The 16,529-nt window shown below is 40.6% G+C and overlaps 1 protein-coding gene and 1 long non-coding RNA gene across 7 annotated transcripts in view; one reads left to right on the top strand and one right to left on the bottom strand.

Moving 5' to 3' along the window:
* The window catches only part of LOC128482970 (uncharacterized), a 77,995-nt gene that overhangs the window by 39,891 nt on the left and 21,575 nt on the right, over nt 1–16,529 (bottom strand). The window lies entirely within an intron of this gene.
* ARHGAP18 (Rho GTPase activating protein 18) overlaps nt 1–16,529 on the top strand; it is a 91,784-nt gene that overhangs the window by 57,392 nt on the left and 17,863 nt on the right. For 3 of the 6 annotated variants that reach the window (XM_053458986.1, XM_053458984.1, XM_053458988.1), the window contains exons 2-6: nt 6,566–6,759; nt 7,208–7,443; nt 9,015–9,090; nt 11,915–12,072; nt 14,433–14,598. In XM_053458986.1, the coding sequence (XP_053314961.1) occupies nt 6,566–6,759; nt 7,208–7,443; nt 9,015–9,090; nt 11,915–12,072; nt 14,433–14,598 (830 nt within the window). Of the gene's footprint in view, nt 1–3,699; nt 3,859–3,910; nt 3,931–6,565; nt 6,760–7,207; nt 7,444–9,014; nt 9,091–11,914; nt 12,073–14,432; nt 14,599–16,529 lie in introns of those variants that run through there. The other 3 variants (XM_053458987.1, XM_053458989.1, XM_053458985.1) reach the window with 3 other exon arrangements.

Here is a 16,529-nt window from a genome sequence, read left to right as displayed (position 1 = left end):
GACCTGGCACCCAGACCTGCCTAGGACCCAGATTGGAAGAATAGGACTTGCCATCTTTGCTCCCAAAACGGCACGCGTGTGGCATCTTTGGCCCCAAAACAGCCCGCCTGTGGCATTTTTGGCCCCAAAACAGCTTGCCTGTGGCATCTTTGCCACCAAAACAGCCCGCCTGTGGCATCTTTGCCACCAAAACAGCCCTCTTGTGGCATCTTTGCCACCAAAACAGCCCGCCTGTGGCATCTTTGGCCCCAAAACAGCCCGCCTGTGGCATCTTTGGCCCCAAAACAGCCCGCCTGTGGCATCTTTGGCCCCAAAACAGCCCGCCTGTGGCATCTTTGGCCCCAAAACAGCCCGCCTGTGGCATCTTTGGCCCCAAAACAGCCCGCTTGTGGCATCTTTGGCCCCAAAACAAGGCCCGCCTGTGGCATCTTTGCCACCAAAACAAGGCCCGCCTGTGGCATCTTTGCCACCAAAACAAGGCCCGCCTGTGGCATCTTTGCCACCAAAACAGCCCGCCTGTGGCATCTTTGCCACCAAAACAGCCCGCCTGTGGCATCTTTGGCCCCATAACAGCCCGCCTGTGGCATCTTTGGCCCCATAACAGCCCGCCTGTGGCATCTTTGCCACCATAACAGCCCTCCTGTGGCATCTTTGCCACCATAAAAGCCCTCCTGTGGCATCTTTGCCACCAAAACAGCCCTCTTGTGGCATCTTTGGCCCCAAAACAGCCCTCCTGTGGCATCTTTGGCCCCAAAACAGTCCTCCTGTGGCATCTTTGCCACCAAAACAGCCTGACTGTGGTATCTTTTGCCCCCCCTTACACATTCATGCTATCTCTCACACACACACACACACACACACAAACCCCCTAGAGTGGCGGGCCCGGTCGGAGCTGCTGCAGGGTTAAGGGGCAAGCGCCCCTTTTGTCCTGCGTTATAGACGGCCGTAGAGGCCGCATAGGCCCAGCCAGTCCGGTCCTGGACTGGGCCTATATAAGGTAGGGGGCTGGAGCTTCAGCTCCATCAGCCCCTACGTGAATCCGGCCCTGGGCTGCCCGGCCCACCGGGCAAATGCCCGGTGTGCCCGATGGCCAGTCCGGGCCTATTCTCAATGGATTTTTACTTCGGAATGACATTGCAACACAGAGATGGGTGAATTTTTGAGACTTTCTGATGTTATGAGGCATTAATCATTTTCATGTTAAATTAGGGGATCTCCGGGCATGGGCGTAGGAACCCCTAAAAATCTGGGGGGGATAGCTTTTGATAGCTTACTGGTAGGGTATACCTGACCATTTCACCTACAGGGACTTTTATGACATTGCATTATAAATACATAGACATTAATATGTAGTTGGTCCCCCTTTGCAGCTATGACAGCTTCCACTCTTCTGGGAACGATTTCCACAAGATTTTGGAGTGTTTCTGTGGGGAATTTTTGCAACCATGCCTTTATGGACTGGGGCACAGTCATGATGGAATAGAAAAGGACCTTCCCCAAAACTGTTCCCACAAAGTTAGAAGCATAGTGTTGTCCAAAATGTCTTGGTATGTCACCTTCAGCTCATAAAACGTTCTACTAGATGAATGGGAGAAAATTCCCACAGAAACAGAAAAATCTTACAACCACAGATGGACCCCACTGGACACGGCCACAGAGACTACTATGATGTATTGAAGGAACCATCTAAGACTCTTAACACATCATGCACACAGGAACATATCCACGCACTTAAACACTTGAAAAACATACACACACACAATAATACACCCCAAAACATTCCCACCCTAGTATACCTAGACACATCCCCACCATAACACACCTGGAAACATACTAACATACCCATAAAAACGTGCACAATAACATACCCACAAACATACGCTATCACACCCAGACACACATTCAAACACATCCTTCACTTACTCTGCCTACCCCGTAGGTTTAACACGTGGCGTTTTGTATTAGTGATGCCCTAGACCAAGTACCACCCCGCAATATTCTCTTGTCTCTAAATGCTACATACAGTGACACACACACACTCATTTTAACCAGAAATAGGCCTGGATTTAACCCTAGGTGCCCCTGAGGTAAACATGTGTTACAGGGAATCATTCTCTTCCCTTTAACTACGACATGCCTGCTCATACACACACATATGCACTGTTCTTACGCATGCCTGCCCACAAAAACACACATATACGCTGCAATTGCCTGCACATACAACACTTGCCAGTACTCACACATATGCACTACCCTTATACATGCCTGCCCAAACATACATAAACTGCTCACACACATGCCTCCCCATAAATATACACTGCCCTTGCAAATACTTACACAGACATATACACTATAAGACAAATACCTTCCTTATATACACACACATACACTGCCCATACAGACATACACACATATACACTGCCCATACACACGTATGCACATACACTGCCCTTATATGCGCGTGCCCATACACACACACACACGCCTGCCCAAGTGCCCATACACATTGCCCATATACATGCCTCACCATATGTATATGCACACACACAAATCTAACATCAGACCCCCCCTTCGTTTTGCACATCAGACCCCCCCCTTCGTTTTGCACATCAGACCCCCCCTTCGATTTGCACATCAGACCCCCCCTTCGTTTTGCACATCAGACCCCCCCTTCGTTTTGCACATTAGACCCCCCCTTCGTTTTGCACGTCAGACCCCCCCTTCGTTTTGCACGTCAGACCCCCCCTTCGTTTTGCACGTCAGACCCCCCCTTCGTTTTGCACATCAGACCCCCCCTTCGATTTGCACATCAGACCCCCCCTTCGATTTGCACATCAGACCCCCCCTTCGATTTGCACATCAGACCCCCCCTTCGTTTTGCACATCAGACCCCCCCTTCGTTTTGCACATTAGACCCCCCCTCGTTTTGCACGTCAGACCCCCCTCGTTTTGCACGTCAGACCCCCCCTTCGTTTTGCACGTCAGACCCCCCCTTCGTTTTGCACGTCAGACCCCCCCTTCGTTTTGCACGTCAGACCCCCCCCTTCGTTTTGCACGTCAGACCCCCCCCTTCGTTTTGCACGTCAGACCCCCCGTAGTTTTGCACGTCAGACCCCCCGTAGTTTTGCACATCAGACCCCCCGTAGTTTTGCACATCAGACCCCCTCCCTTCGTTCTTCACATCTCTTACCTTTCTCTTCTTCCTTTCTGCTTTCTCTTCCTCCTTTCCTTCTGGTTTGCTGCTCACAGCTGTTTATGCTGAGCGCCGGGGCTGGGATACAAACGTCATATCCCATCGCCCGGCGCTCAGTGACAGAGCACACTGGTAAGTGTTACCTTAATGTGGGACTGAAGCAGCCAAATTGTGGTAAGAATTTTCCAACTAAACTGTCCCTTAATCTGTAAAGCCGTGGCATGCATTGTAGCAAGGCCCCTTCAGTTTGATAATTGCAAGCTGAGTCCCCATTGTTTCCCCTCTATACTATGTTCCCTCTTCTTTTACTGTTTTACTGTACTTCATTTTTCTTAGACAGGAACTGATTCCAGGTTAATGTGTACTCAGCTCTTTGGTTGTATAAGAATATTTAAAGTCAGCTAAGACATTTGAGTTGCTCCAAACTATGAAACAGACCACACATTAAGTAAAACATGATGTATAATGTGTCCAACTTTAAAACCCATTCATAGATATTCAAATAATTTCTTAGATTGTTCTGCAGAAACTGCAGTCGTAATGTCTCCATTTATAGGATGGGCGTGTTGATACACGTCACTGTTGGACCTTGACCTTCACAACTAATAAAGCTGGATTACTGCCTTATACTTCCCATTACCAGTGACCCGTCAGCGCTCACACTTGTAAGTATGTTACCTATGCATTAAAATGCTAGGCACGGACTAGCGACTCAATCAATAATGCTAGTGCAGAAGGTACAGAACATTACCATTTTCAATATACAATATATATATATATATATATATATATATATATATAATTTTGAGATTCTTATGTTAACCTATGTGATTAACTAGTCAATGTTGTGTTTTCATGTAGAATACTGAACTTCCTGTTTGAAAGCTTCAGGGTATTCTAGGCTTGGTGTTGGGTTTGCCTATCAAGACTGAACACAGTGTTTATTTTATTGCTGTTTTTAGTGTTACAAAATGTTTTTTCTTTTTTACATAGTAAAGCGTTTCAGATTTATATATTTTATAATTTTTATTTTTCATTTTAGTTTTACTTTGTGCATCATTCAGCTTTATGGTTTGGGGTTTAGCTATTGTGCTATTTTCCTATTTTGGTGGAAGGAAAAACATTCTGAAGGCAAGGTCGTGGTTTTGAACTGATCCAGTTTTTAGTTGTTACTTTGCTCGTACAGTAATACATACATAGATCTGTACTCCTTGGTGGCACACGAGCTTGGTTTTTGAAGTACTGACACTTTGCCGCTTTATGTTTATTTTTGCTTAGCGCCCTTCTGTTTTGCTTAGTGATTTTGTATAGAAATTTTTAAATCATGATAATTGTTATGGATATGATGTATTCAGTATCACACCAGGAACATCGTATTTGAATATATCTATATTGTATTCTGTGTCAATTTGTCATGGTATGTGTGTAGTTATTAGTAGAATGTAGTAAAACATACAAGCCTATTGAAGACGCCATCTATGTGGAAGATTGTGCGTAACAGTTAAGCAAATATATCAAGTATACTTAAACAGCTTGTTTGACAACATTACAAAGCACTTGAAATGAATTCTGTTAATAATCTCTTTCAATGACACATCTCAGCAAAAGTTGGTATATCATGGCTGGCTCCCAAGCTGAAATATGACATCAGTGCTTCTGAGGTTCTCTTCTCAGTGGGTACCAAGGTACAAAACTGCAATAGGCAATCATTTAATTTCACAAAGGTTTTTTTGACCATTTGTGTCTGATGATGATGAATCCCAACTGCTCGGCGTTGTACTACAGATTTTAACCTGTAATGTGCCGGTACCAGAATTGGTGCTCTAGGACTTTTTTTTTTTTTTTTTTGTAATTCTTTTTTTTTTTCAAAACATGATTTCATCTTTTTCACACTTTTTGCTCTGTAAGCCTAACACATATTTACCACAAATTTCCATTGTAAAAAACAATTCTTCCTGTAACTGTTCTGCAAATCTGTTGCTAGCATCATAATAATATATTAACTTTTGGGTGGAAGCATCTCATGTTATTCAGACCAAATGTTTGTGTAGTGTCATGGGGTTTTTTGTCCTTCTAACAAGTGAACCTGGAAACTCTTTGTTCGGGGTCCTGACATCACCACAGCTAATAACTGGGCCTCTTTGCAGTTATTTATTTTGTAATATTGGGTAGAGCCAACATTTGGTCGTAGACTACAGGCCTTATAATCCAACTGATGTGGGTTGTGAAGGTGTTAAAGATGTAGTAGTTAAAGCATTTGAAATAACTTAAGTGGATTTTTTAATTTATAGGAATAAAAGCTGTTTTAAAAGCATGTACACATTTAAGCTGATCATATTTTGTTCTACTCATTAAGGATTATACTACAGCCCAGATGTGTATTAGTATATGTGAAACACACATGCTTTTTAATTGAGACCCAGTGGTTGCATTTTTTATGTTTCTTAAGTGAAAGTAATAAAAAATAGATGAGCTACTCAAAGCTCTGTTTTTGTTTACTTTAAATAGTCTGAAAGAAAACTTCAAACAGATCCTTTCCGTATGCCATGGTAAACAAGTAAATGGCTGGTTTTAACTTGTTTGGATTTACTGTATTAAACATGCATATCGGGAAATGACCCAAAATGTTTGCAGAACTTCATCGAAAGGGTTACTAGGTCTTGTGGTAAATTTGTCTTTTTAAAATAATGGCATTAAAGGGACAATCCAGCCACCAAATGTACTTTAATACATACGATAGCCTAGAGGTCCTTTTAAATGTTTGTGGTGTTCCCCAAATGCAGAATCTCCCCCCACGTGTGTTTCTCATTTCCGCATCCCCTGATATTTTCCATGCATGTTTGGCTGGACATATCTCCCTGCGTGGGATATACTTGTTGTCTGTAAGCTCCATTGTCAGCTTGGCAAATGTCCTTGAGGAAATATGCATTCTTTTTTTGCCAAGGCTGCTTGGGGTTTTAAACAACCTCTTTAAATATGGTCCTCATGGACTACCTGGATACGAATGGATAACATTGTAAGTTTTGGTAGTACCGTTTTATAGGTTGTTTTTGAGACTGACGTGCCAGTGGCACCAATATATTGTGAGTACATTGTGGGTGAGGTATGTGCCACAGTGGTGTTACCTGCCAAGGCAGCAGGCACTGGGAAGAAAATTCATGACTGGGTGTCAGTTTGTTCACCCGCAAGTAAAATAAAGCATTGCTCAGGAGGCTTAGTGAAGTGATGTTTAGCCAACTGGCAGCAGGTTCCTAATTTTCCAACCCTTTGTGATGTAGGAAGCCACAGCCATTGTTAAGATACTATCTTATAACATTCCATCTGTTCTTAACTACATTTAACCTTTACAGTTTTATTTTCTTATTTTTACAGCCGTAAATCTGGACAGTATACGATGAACCATGGAAATGTTAATCCTAGCCTTGGCAGGGTAGCCATTAACCGCTCTGGTTCACAGGATTCCTTAGATGATCTCTCATTGGACGACTACTGGAAAGAAGTAGAAGATATTAAGAAAAACACTGACTGCAGTCGAGAACAACAAGATGTTGTCAAAGAGCCAGATGGTGAGGATCTGTTAATTACGGTTGGATTGTCCATATAGGCATTTACCTAGATGCAAAACTAGGTCAGAGTTGCCTCATTATCAGAAGCTATGTCTAAAAGTTCACGTGTAAACATCTTTAGGTAGAGGTGGATGAGCTGATCAGTTGCCTGGCATAAATGAAGACATACCGCCTGTCAAATGAGTAATGTTCTTGGATGCAAGACCAAAATACAATGAGCCAGAATTGCACTTTTCCTCCCTTGACAGTATAGTACCAGGCCAACAGAGTTTAATGAATATAAATCTGGTACACATGGTGATGAAAAGACTATTTGCCTTTTTTTTTTTTTTTTGTTATTCTTTAGTGCTGTCCATGTGCGATACTGTCCCTAAAACTTAAGTTCATATTTGTACGGTGCGATTTTTAAATGTGTGCAGCCATTGTCTTAAAATGTATTGAATTCTAGAAGGGGAACTGGAGGAAGAATGGCTCAAAGAGGCAGGCTTATCCAATCTGTTTGGAGAGTGTGCCATGGACTCCCAGGAGAGCATTGCATTTCTGTCCACTCTGACCAGGACTCAGTCGGCAGCTGTACAGAAAAGGATTGATACTTTCTCACAGACTTTAAGGAAGAAAAACAAGCAACATCAAATCCCAGATGTACGAGACGTGTTCAAGCAACCCGAGGCATCAAAAGAAAAGGTATATGAACGATTTTACCGGATTTTCCAGTGTGTGTATATTCTATACAGACACATACATTTATCAGTAAGAAAAAAAAAACACAGCCAGGACAGTGAATAATTTATATATATTTGGCAAAACGCAACAGTTTGAGTTAATATTGCATACCGCACAGACCTTGGTAGTAATAGGGCAGTTGAGCTCAACTCACTAATTGAGCTCAACACACTAATTTAGGTTATCACTCCATGGGGCATTTAGCTCTTAACAAGGTGCTGCCACTGACCTGCTGCCCAAGCCTATGTAAGGATATGCAACTGCTTAACATAGAAATATAGAAAGTGACGGCAGATAAGAACCAGTAGGCCCATCCAGTCTGCCCAACCTCTGAGTACTTTCCTTTAGTACTTGCCCTTATCCTATATCTAGCTTGGCCTAATGCCTATCCCATGCTTGCTTAAAGGACTTTACTGTATTGACATCTACCACTTCTGCTGGAAGGCTATTCCATGCGTCCACTACCCTTTCCGTAAAGTAATATTTTCTGATGTTACCATTAAACCTTTGCCCCTCTGGTTTATGCTTGTGTCCTCTTGTTGTGGTCGTATTTCTCCTTTTACATAAACTATCTTCCTTTACCTTGTTGATTCCCTTTAAGTATTTAAATGTTTCTATCATATCCCCCATGTCACGTCTTTTTTCCAGGCTATATAGGTTAAGTCCTTTAACCTGTCCTGGTAAGGTTTATCTTGTAATTCATAAACCATTTTAGTAGCCCTACTCTGCACTTTCTCCAACATTTCTATATCCTTCTGGAGATACGGTCTCCAGTACTGTACACAATACTCCAAGTGAGGTCTCACCAGTGATCTGTACAACGGCATGAGCACTTCCCTCTTTCTACTGCTAATACCTCTTGCTATACAACCAAGCATTCTGCTAGCATTACCTGCTGCTCTACTGCATTGTCTGCCTACCTTTAAATCCTCCGAAATAATTACCCCTAAATCCCTTTCCTCACACGCTGAGGTTAGGACAGTATCAAATATTCTATACTCTGCCCTTGGGTTTTTATGCCCCAGGTGCATTACTTTGCATTTATGTGCATTACATGCCAATTGCCGCAGCTCTGACCATTTTTCCAGTTTACCTAGATCGTTTGCCATTTGGCTTCTTCCTTCAGGAACATCAACCCTGTTGCAAATTTTTGTGTCGTCAGCAAATAAACATACCTTTCCATCAAGACCATCTGCAATATCACTAATAAAGATATTAAAAAGAATGGGTCCAAGTACAGATCCCTGAGGTATCCCACTGGTAACAAGACCTTGTTCTGAATATACGCCATTGACTACATTGACTTCCTTAATCCATTCAACAACATTGGGATCTAAAACCAGAGATAAAGGTGTCAGTCTACTGTATTCTGGTTATTCTTCCCAAGGAAAACATTGAAATGCTTTAAGGGGAGTCTCTGAAGACTTTCAGTGTTAATGCAAACACAATCCACTAGGGCCTTTTACTACCAGTCACTGATTTAAAAATTGATTCATTAGTGTGATGCAAAGCATGTTTGACCTGTATTTTAGGACCAAAATGTAAATGGATTTCAGTCTTTGGAAGCAAGGGACAAAAGAAAAGATGATCAAAGTGAATATGCTGCTGGTATGTGTTGTTATTATTAATTTTATTATTGATACTGTTTGTATTCATATTGGCTAAAACACTGCCATAAATATCTTGGTCAGAAATAATTTAAGTAAGTGAGAGAATTGCTAGATGGAATAGTTTTTCAACCTCTTTGGGACCTGGATAACATTTGATTATGCAAATATTTGATTCAGAAGTGTCTCCTTTTCTCCTTTTTAGATGTTACATTAAATTAAGTAGGTGCTTCAAAAGCTGTTAACATATATTTCCAGCAAAATGTCTGAGCTTTATATAGATCCAAAATAAAGAAGCAGAGGCTCAGCACTCAAATGATAAAGTGAGTTTATTTCACGCATGCAACGTTTTGACGTTTTTGTCGAAACGTTGCCTGCGTGAAATAAACTCACCTTATCATTTGAGTGCTGAGCCTCTGCTTCTTTATTTTGGATTTATTGAGGGACTTGGTGGTACCCTGGCTCGTGCACCATTTCACTGCTGAGTGCTGCATTCCAACCTTTCTTTTTGTGTGAGCTTTATATAGGAGAAAAGTATAGTAAAAATGATACCATTTATTGGCCAACTGAGAGTTTAATTGTGAGCTTTCAAGACCAAGTTGTTAGGTCCCTTCCTCAGGCATTAACAACTTGGTCTCGAAAGCTCGCAATTAAACTCTCAGTTAGCCAATAAATGGTATAATTTTTACTATACTTTTCTCCTGTTTTCTCAACGGCTAACACTTTACAAAACCTTTTGAGCTCTATATAAAAACTGTCTGTTCAGGGTCCCCTTTAATATTGATTGCACTGGGCAAGCATTTTCTGCCCTCTGCTCTCCCTAGCATGCAATCATCCCCTCCACTCCAACACTGGGCCAAGTCTCATGTTAAAGATGGCCCTGTGTCCGTTGTATTTCTGTATAAATACTTACTTTGAGCATGCTATGGTAGCAGCCATATGAAATCCATGTCCTAAAGATTTGCATTCCTATTAAGCTTTTTAGTCTGTTGCAGATTGCCTTTTATTTTGTGCCTTTTGCAAGGGCAAGGTTGAGAAATGGAATAGGAAACTGATTAGTTAATGATCTTTGTGCCACCGTTTTTCCATGGATCTCACCAGTAATGGGTAATTTAATAAATTTAGTTAAGGGGTAATTTAAAGCGAACCATATCTAAAACAGATAGTGATCGCAAATCCAAACTATTGGTAGTGGCACACTTAAAAGAAATACATGACTTGCTGTGTTAACAAGTATCCCTTTTTGTGTTCATACACTCCATCTAGTCATACACTAAACTTCATTACCTACGCATGCCTGTTTTAAATCCATCATTAATGCTTTAGTAGTTTATTTTTTGAGATAACGTAACCCACTCATATTAAACTCTCCATTTCTTTCATGTAAAAAGAGATCAATGATGAGAACAAAATTGTAACACGCATTTATTGTTTCATTCTAAGAAATAGTAGAGGAGAAATACAATGCATAAAATACTTACATGCATAAAGCTTCAAAAGAAATATTTTCAATTGGCTTAATAGTCTATCCAATTTGGTTTAACTGTCTAAAACTAAGTGTATGTTACACATGGTCAACCATCATGTCTCTCATCTCGTCAATGTCCTAACACATCCACCACATACAACTGTTAAATAGATGGATATAACTTAAAGCAGAATTAAACATTTAAAACCACGCAAGTGTCTGCGCACCCAAATAATACGTGAGTAAATTATATGTGCAACACAAAAATATGTACAAAAATACCCTTCCAGCAAGAGTTCCCACACACCGTATCCAAAAAAATGATTAGGGCTGCAACTAACGATTATTTTAATAATCGATTAGTTGGCCGATTATTTTTTCGATTAATCGGATAAAAAATGCTAATTTTTTTTTAATTTAAAATAATGTAATAAAAAAACTTACAACTTACACTTTCATCTCTTTATCACAATGGCATTTCTCTATTCACCTTCTTATTTTACTGACATAATAATAAAAGCTACAAGAACCCAAACACAGTGTTTCTCAAACTAGGTTTTAATACAAAGTTTTATTAGTAAATATTCATATTTTCATAGCCTTGTTTATATTTTCTTTTATTTACCAAACTGCCCCCAGTTATGCACATCTGACCCCCAGCTTGCCACTCTGCCCCCAGATATGCCTTATACCTCCTAAATGCCAGAGATTCCACTGTGCCCCCTGATATGCCACTATACTCCTTATATGCCAGTGATATGCAACTGAGCCCCCTGATAAACCTTTTACCCCCAGATACTTCCCCTGGGGGAATTCCCGGCAAGGGATATCGTTAAAGCACATTGAGCAGGCATGCCGGCAGCGGAGGTTGTTTACGCGCATCGCCGCAGTCGGTGAACGTCTGCACGATGCACTTAGACAGTCTCCCGTGCCGGCACTACCCCCGTGGAAAGTGCTGGCAGGGGAGGCTGTCTCAGCGTCTTGGAGAGTAGGATGCAGGTCCCCTGCAGCGTTGCGGGGGATCTGCATCCTAACCCTGCTGCCTGCCCGGCGCCTTTAACTAAATGTCCCTGGCGCCGGGCGATACGAATTGTGCATTCCTGCGCTAGACCCCGAATATAGGCCGCAACCCCACTTTAAAGACTCAAAGTGTGGGGGGTGGCCTATATTCGGACAAATACGGTATTTAATTAGAATATTGCGCTTCACTTTTTTGTATTTTGAGAATTAAACTTTTGTTGATCACCCAGATGCTCCATGGAAAAAGTTTGATAAAACAAAGCTTGTGTTGTTAAACCTGGATCCCCTGCTGCTTAATGGAATGTAGCATTGCATCACTATTTTCACATTTTTTTAGCAGGTCTGTTATCCAATAATGAGGAAGGGAAAAAACATATGGAGGATATTGTCCCAGAAACGGATATCAATCTTGAAATTTCATTTGCTGAGCAGGCTTCAAATCTCAAAGAGTTCCCAAATGTAAAATCCGAGAAAGAAGATGACTCTTTGCTACCTGTGAGTATACAGTACTCTGAAACATATATAACTATATATATAATATGCTTTTCTGCATACTCGATGTCCAAACCCTACCCAAAAATAATTTAATCATATCGCCTCCTGAGCTTAGCCAGCGTTGCTCAAGTGCCTCTATATAGATGTATTCAGCAAACACAAAAAAAAACTCAGGGACCCGTTTGATCGCTCCTTTCAAACGGCCATCTGCGAAAGACATGCTGCATCAAACGGTGAAAAAATTAAAAAAAATCTCTCTCTCTCTCTCTCTCTCTCTCTCTCTCTCTCTCTCTCTCTCTCTCTCTCTCTCTCTCTCTCTCTCTCTCTCTCTCGCTCTCTCTCTCTCGCTCTCTCTCTCTCTCTCTCTCGCTCTCGCTCTCGCTCTCTCTCTCTCTCTCTCTCTCTATATATATATATATATATATATATATATATATATATATATATATATATATACAAAAATGAAAATGTAAAAGTAGTTATGTTTTTAATAAAATGTAAAAATAAAAAATGGTGACATCATTAAGGGAATCATCTAGTTCAAAGGAAATGATGTCCCAAAAAAGTAAAAAAAAACCCAGCATTTGAAGTCCATCAAGTTCAACCCTTCTACCTAACCTTCCTATTCTTGATCCAAAAGAAGGCAAAAAACTAATTAAGCCAATTCGAATTCTGCCATCAGGGGAAAAAAAATTGTTCTTGACTCCAAGAGGCAGTCTGATTTCTCCTTGGATCGAGAAGCTCTAAAATATTAATGTTATTCTATTTATAGCCCTGTATGTCATGACTTTCTAAAAAAAAAAAAAAAAAAAAAATAAAAAAAAAATATCCAGACCCCTTTTGAAGGCATCTAATGTATTTGATAACACCACCTCCCTTGGCAGTGAATTCCATACCTTTATTGTCCTCACTGTAAAGAATTCCTTCCTTTGTTGTCTATGAAATCTCTGCTCTTACAGTCTCAGAGGGTGACCTCTTGTTCTTTGTACATGTCTATTAATGAACAGGTCACTGAAGAGCTCTTTATATTGGCCCTGCATATATTTTTATAATGTTATCATATCCCCTCTGAGACGCCACTTTTCTAGCGTATATAATTTTAACTGTTGTCAAGTCTGTTGTCAACCATTGGTATTTTTCCCCAAGGATATTCCATTTAAATAATAGGTTGCATTTTTATTATTTTTTTTCTATAATGCATAACTTTGCATTTATCTATGTTGAACCTCATCTGCCACTTGCACGCCCAGTCCCCAACTAAATCTTCCGGCAAAGAAGAAACTGTAAGATTAGTCTGAATTACCCTGCCTAATTTTGTGTCATCAGCAAAAACTGTGAAATGGCTCTCAATGCAGCTTGGGAGATCATTTATAAACAAATTAAAAAGAAGAGGACCAAGGACAGATCCGTGATGCACTCCACTTAATACCCGAGTACAGGCTGAGAAACATCCATTCACAACAACCCTCTGCATTCTATCTTTTAGCCAATTTCCGATCTAAGTACAGACATTTGCCCCTAAGCCTATTTCTGTTAATTTGTAGCGTAGCCTTTTATGTGGAACCTTGTCAAATGCCTTAGCAAAGTCCAGATAAATCACATCTGCAGCCACACCTAGGTCTATATTTTTACTAACTTCTTCATAGAATGCTAATAGGTTGGTTTGACAAGACCGGTCTTTCACAAATCCATGTTGACTTCTACTAACTGGATTATGGATCAAGATATGATCTTGAATGTATACCTTTAGCAACCCTTCAAATAATTTCCCCACTACCGATGTTAAGCTTACTGACCTGTAATTGCCTGGTTGAGATTTTGATCCCTTTTTAAATATGGGCACAACATCTGCCTTGTGCCAATCTAATGGAACTATGCCTGAACTGAAAGATTAGTTATAATGGCTTTGAAAAATTGTTTTGAAATAGCAATATGCTACTTGTACTTATTGCCCTATAACTTGCAAAAGGAAGGAAAGCCCTTCTTGTCCTAAAGAAAACAATATGTAGCTTGTGTGAGTTCAGTAAATGAGACAGAAAAAAACAACTGCTAAACACGAGCACGAATGGCATAAAAATGTCACAAACGGTACAAAAAATAAAATCAGCCATTGTCACAAAGGGGTTAAAATGCTTTATTAATGTGTTTCTGGGGTATAGCAGGGGAGGGAGGTTATCTTTAAAGACACTTGTAAATTTATTTTTGTAACCAGAGAAGTAAAACCATTTGCATTATTTGGTTGTTTTTCTTTTCACATTGTTAACGTAGATGAGATGAAATGAGATGCTGTGATGACTTAGCAAGTATTTTTAAATTACTTTTTAACTCACTAATAAACTATATATATATTTTTTTGCCAGAACTTTAGGCTACCACAAGACAAAACTGGTACCACGAAGATTGGAGATTTGGCACCACAAGATATGAAGACGGTGACCTCACTTGCACTGATTGAGCTGACTGCACTATATGATATCTTGTGCACTGAACTTAAACTTCAAAGAGCAGCGAAAATAAAGGTTAAAGGTAAATGGCCACATTGTTAAAAACTACGGAGGTGATTTAACCATCACTCCTGTGTTCCAATGGTATTTAAAGACTAATTGATCATTAAAAAACTTTTTTTTTTGCAATTATGTTAGCGCAGCTAGAAATGTCTTTGTTTTCCATGAAAACCTGTTAACCAAGTGACCCCAAACCTTTGCGCGGTGGTGTACAAGGTGCTTTTTTACTCTGTTGAATTTAACACTTTTATAAATAATAATATAGCATTAGAAGCATCTTTCAGATTATTCTGGAATGCTTAAACCTTTCCCGTAAAAGTGTAAAATTGGCATTAGGTTTGTTTTGTTACAGGTTCCATTGATCTAATAAAACAATCTATGAATCAGTTAACCCATCAGACTGACTGCTTCACCAGCTACAGTATATTAAAGCTCAGTATAAGATTCTTCCACAAATGAAAATTGACTGAATTCTTGTATGAAGCCCCTACTAATGAATTTACTTAACTGGTGTAGCAAGTAAAACACATAACGTACGAAATTTTCCTTGCTTACCTCGGAAATTTCAGTTCCTGTAGTCTGTAGGCAGCACAGTATGGGTTAAGTTCCGTTCCCAGGAACAAGGCAGATGAGTCCAATTAGCATAATTAATGAGCTGCCTACGGACTACAGGAACTGAAATTTCCGAGGTAAGCAAGGAAAATGTCGTACGTTCCTGGTCGTCCTACGGCAGCACAGTGTGGGATCTAAGTAGCAGAACTTAAAGGGAGGGTCATTAGTAATCTCTCGCCTTTTTGAGCACTTTTTTGCCTAAGGCTGAGCTCTGAGACAAATCCAAACGGTAGTGTTTAGCAAAAGTGGATGGAGATTTCCATGTTGCAGCTCTGCAGATCTCCTGCAAAGGCACTTGGCATGCTTCGGCCCATGAAGCGGATGTAGCTCACGTGGAGTGTGCTTTCAAACCCTGCGGAGGATCCATGCCTTCCTGTGAAAATGAGAAGATTATAGCATTTTTAATCCAATTGGATATGGTCGCTTTTGCGGCCTTTTGACCCATGTTTCTTCCAACAAATTGAAGGAAGAGATTCTCAGATTTTCTAAAAGCTTGAGACCTGTCTAGATAACATAAGACTGCTCTCCTAACGTCCAACGGAGAGGGTTCTTCAGAATTATCTGATAACGGAAGAGACGGAAGAGATGGAAGAATGATTTCTTGGTTGAGATTATCTGGTTTGTTTATTTTGGAAAGGAAATCAGGTAGGGTTCTCAAGCATAGAGCGGTTCCCACATCCCTCAGATATGGTTCTTTACAGGAGAGAGATTGTATCTCTCTCCTGAGGTGCCTTTGATATGAACAGCCGAGAGACTCTGGAGATTGGCTTCCGCCCAGTTGAAAATCAACCTTGCATTCTTTCATCAACAGTGGAGACTTTGTCCCTCCTTGCTTGTTGAGATAAAATACCGTAGGGAGGTTGTCTGACTTCACTAACACTTCTTTCCCCATCAGACAAGATTTCAATTGGAGAAGAGCTAGTCTGACAGCTCTTAGTTCTCTTACGTTTGACGATAACCATATTTCTGTTGAGGACCATGAACCTTGTAGCCATTTTTGATAGACGTGGGCACCCCAACCTGTTTGTGAGGCATCGGTTGTTACTACCACTTTTTTTACGTGTAGTAGTGATCTTCCTGTTGCTAGACGTCCTGGTTCTAGCCACCACTTTAGATCTTGACAGGCTTGTGTCGGTATATAGAGGAAATGATCCAGTGTATGTCTGTTCTTGGGGCCTTAAATAGATTGCTCATTAATTATGCTAATTGGACTCTTCTGCCTTGTTCCTGAGAACGGAACTTAACCCATACTGTGCTGCCGTAGGACGACCAGGAACTATGATTATAACCCTTGCAGTACTGGCACAGTAAATAAAAAAAAAAAAAAAATACAGGCCTGTA

This window comes from Spea bombifrons, chromosome 3, assembly GCF_027358695.1.
Source record: "Spea bombifrons isolate aSpeBom1 chromosome 3, aSpeBom1.2.pri, whole genome shotgun sequence".
In the NCBI taxonomy this organism is placed as follows: Eukaryota; Metazoa; Chordata; class Amphibia; order Anura; family Pelobatidae; genus Spea; species Spea bombifrons.
The sequence above is the reverse complement of the archived record's forward strand: the minus strand, read 5'-3'. Positions and strand labels throughout refer to the sequence as shown.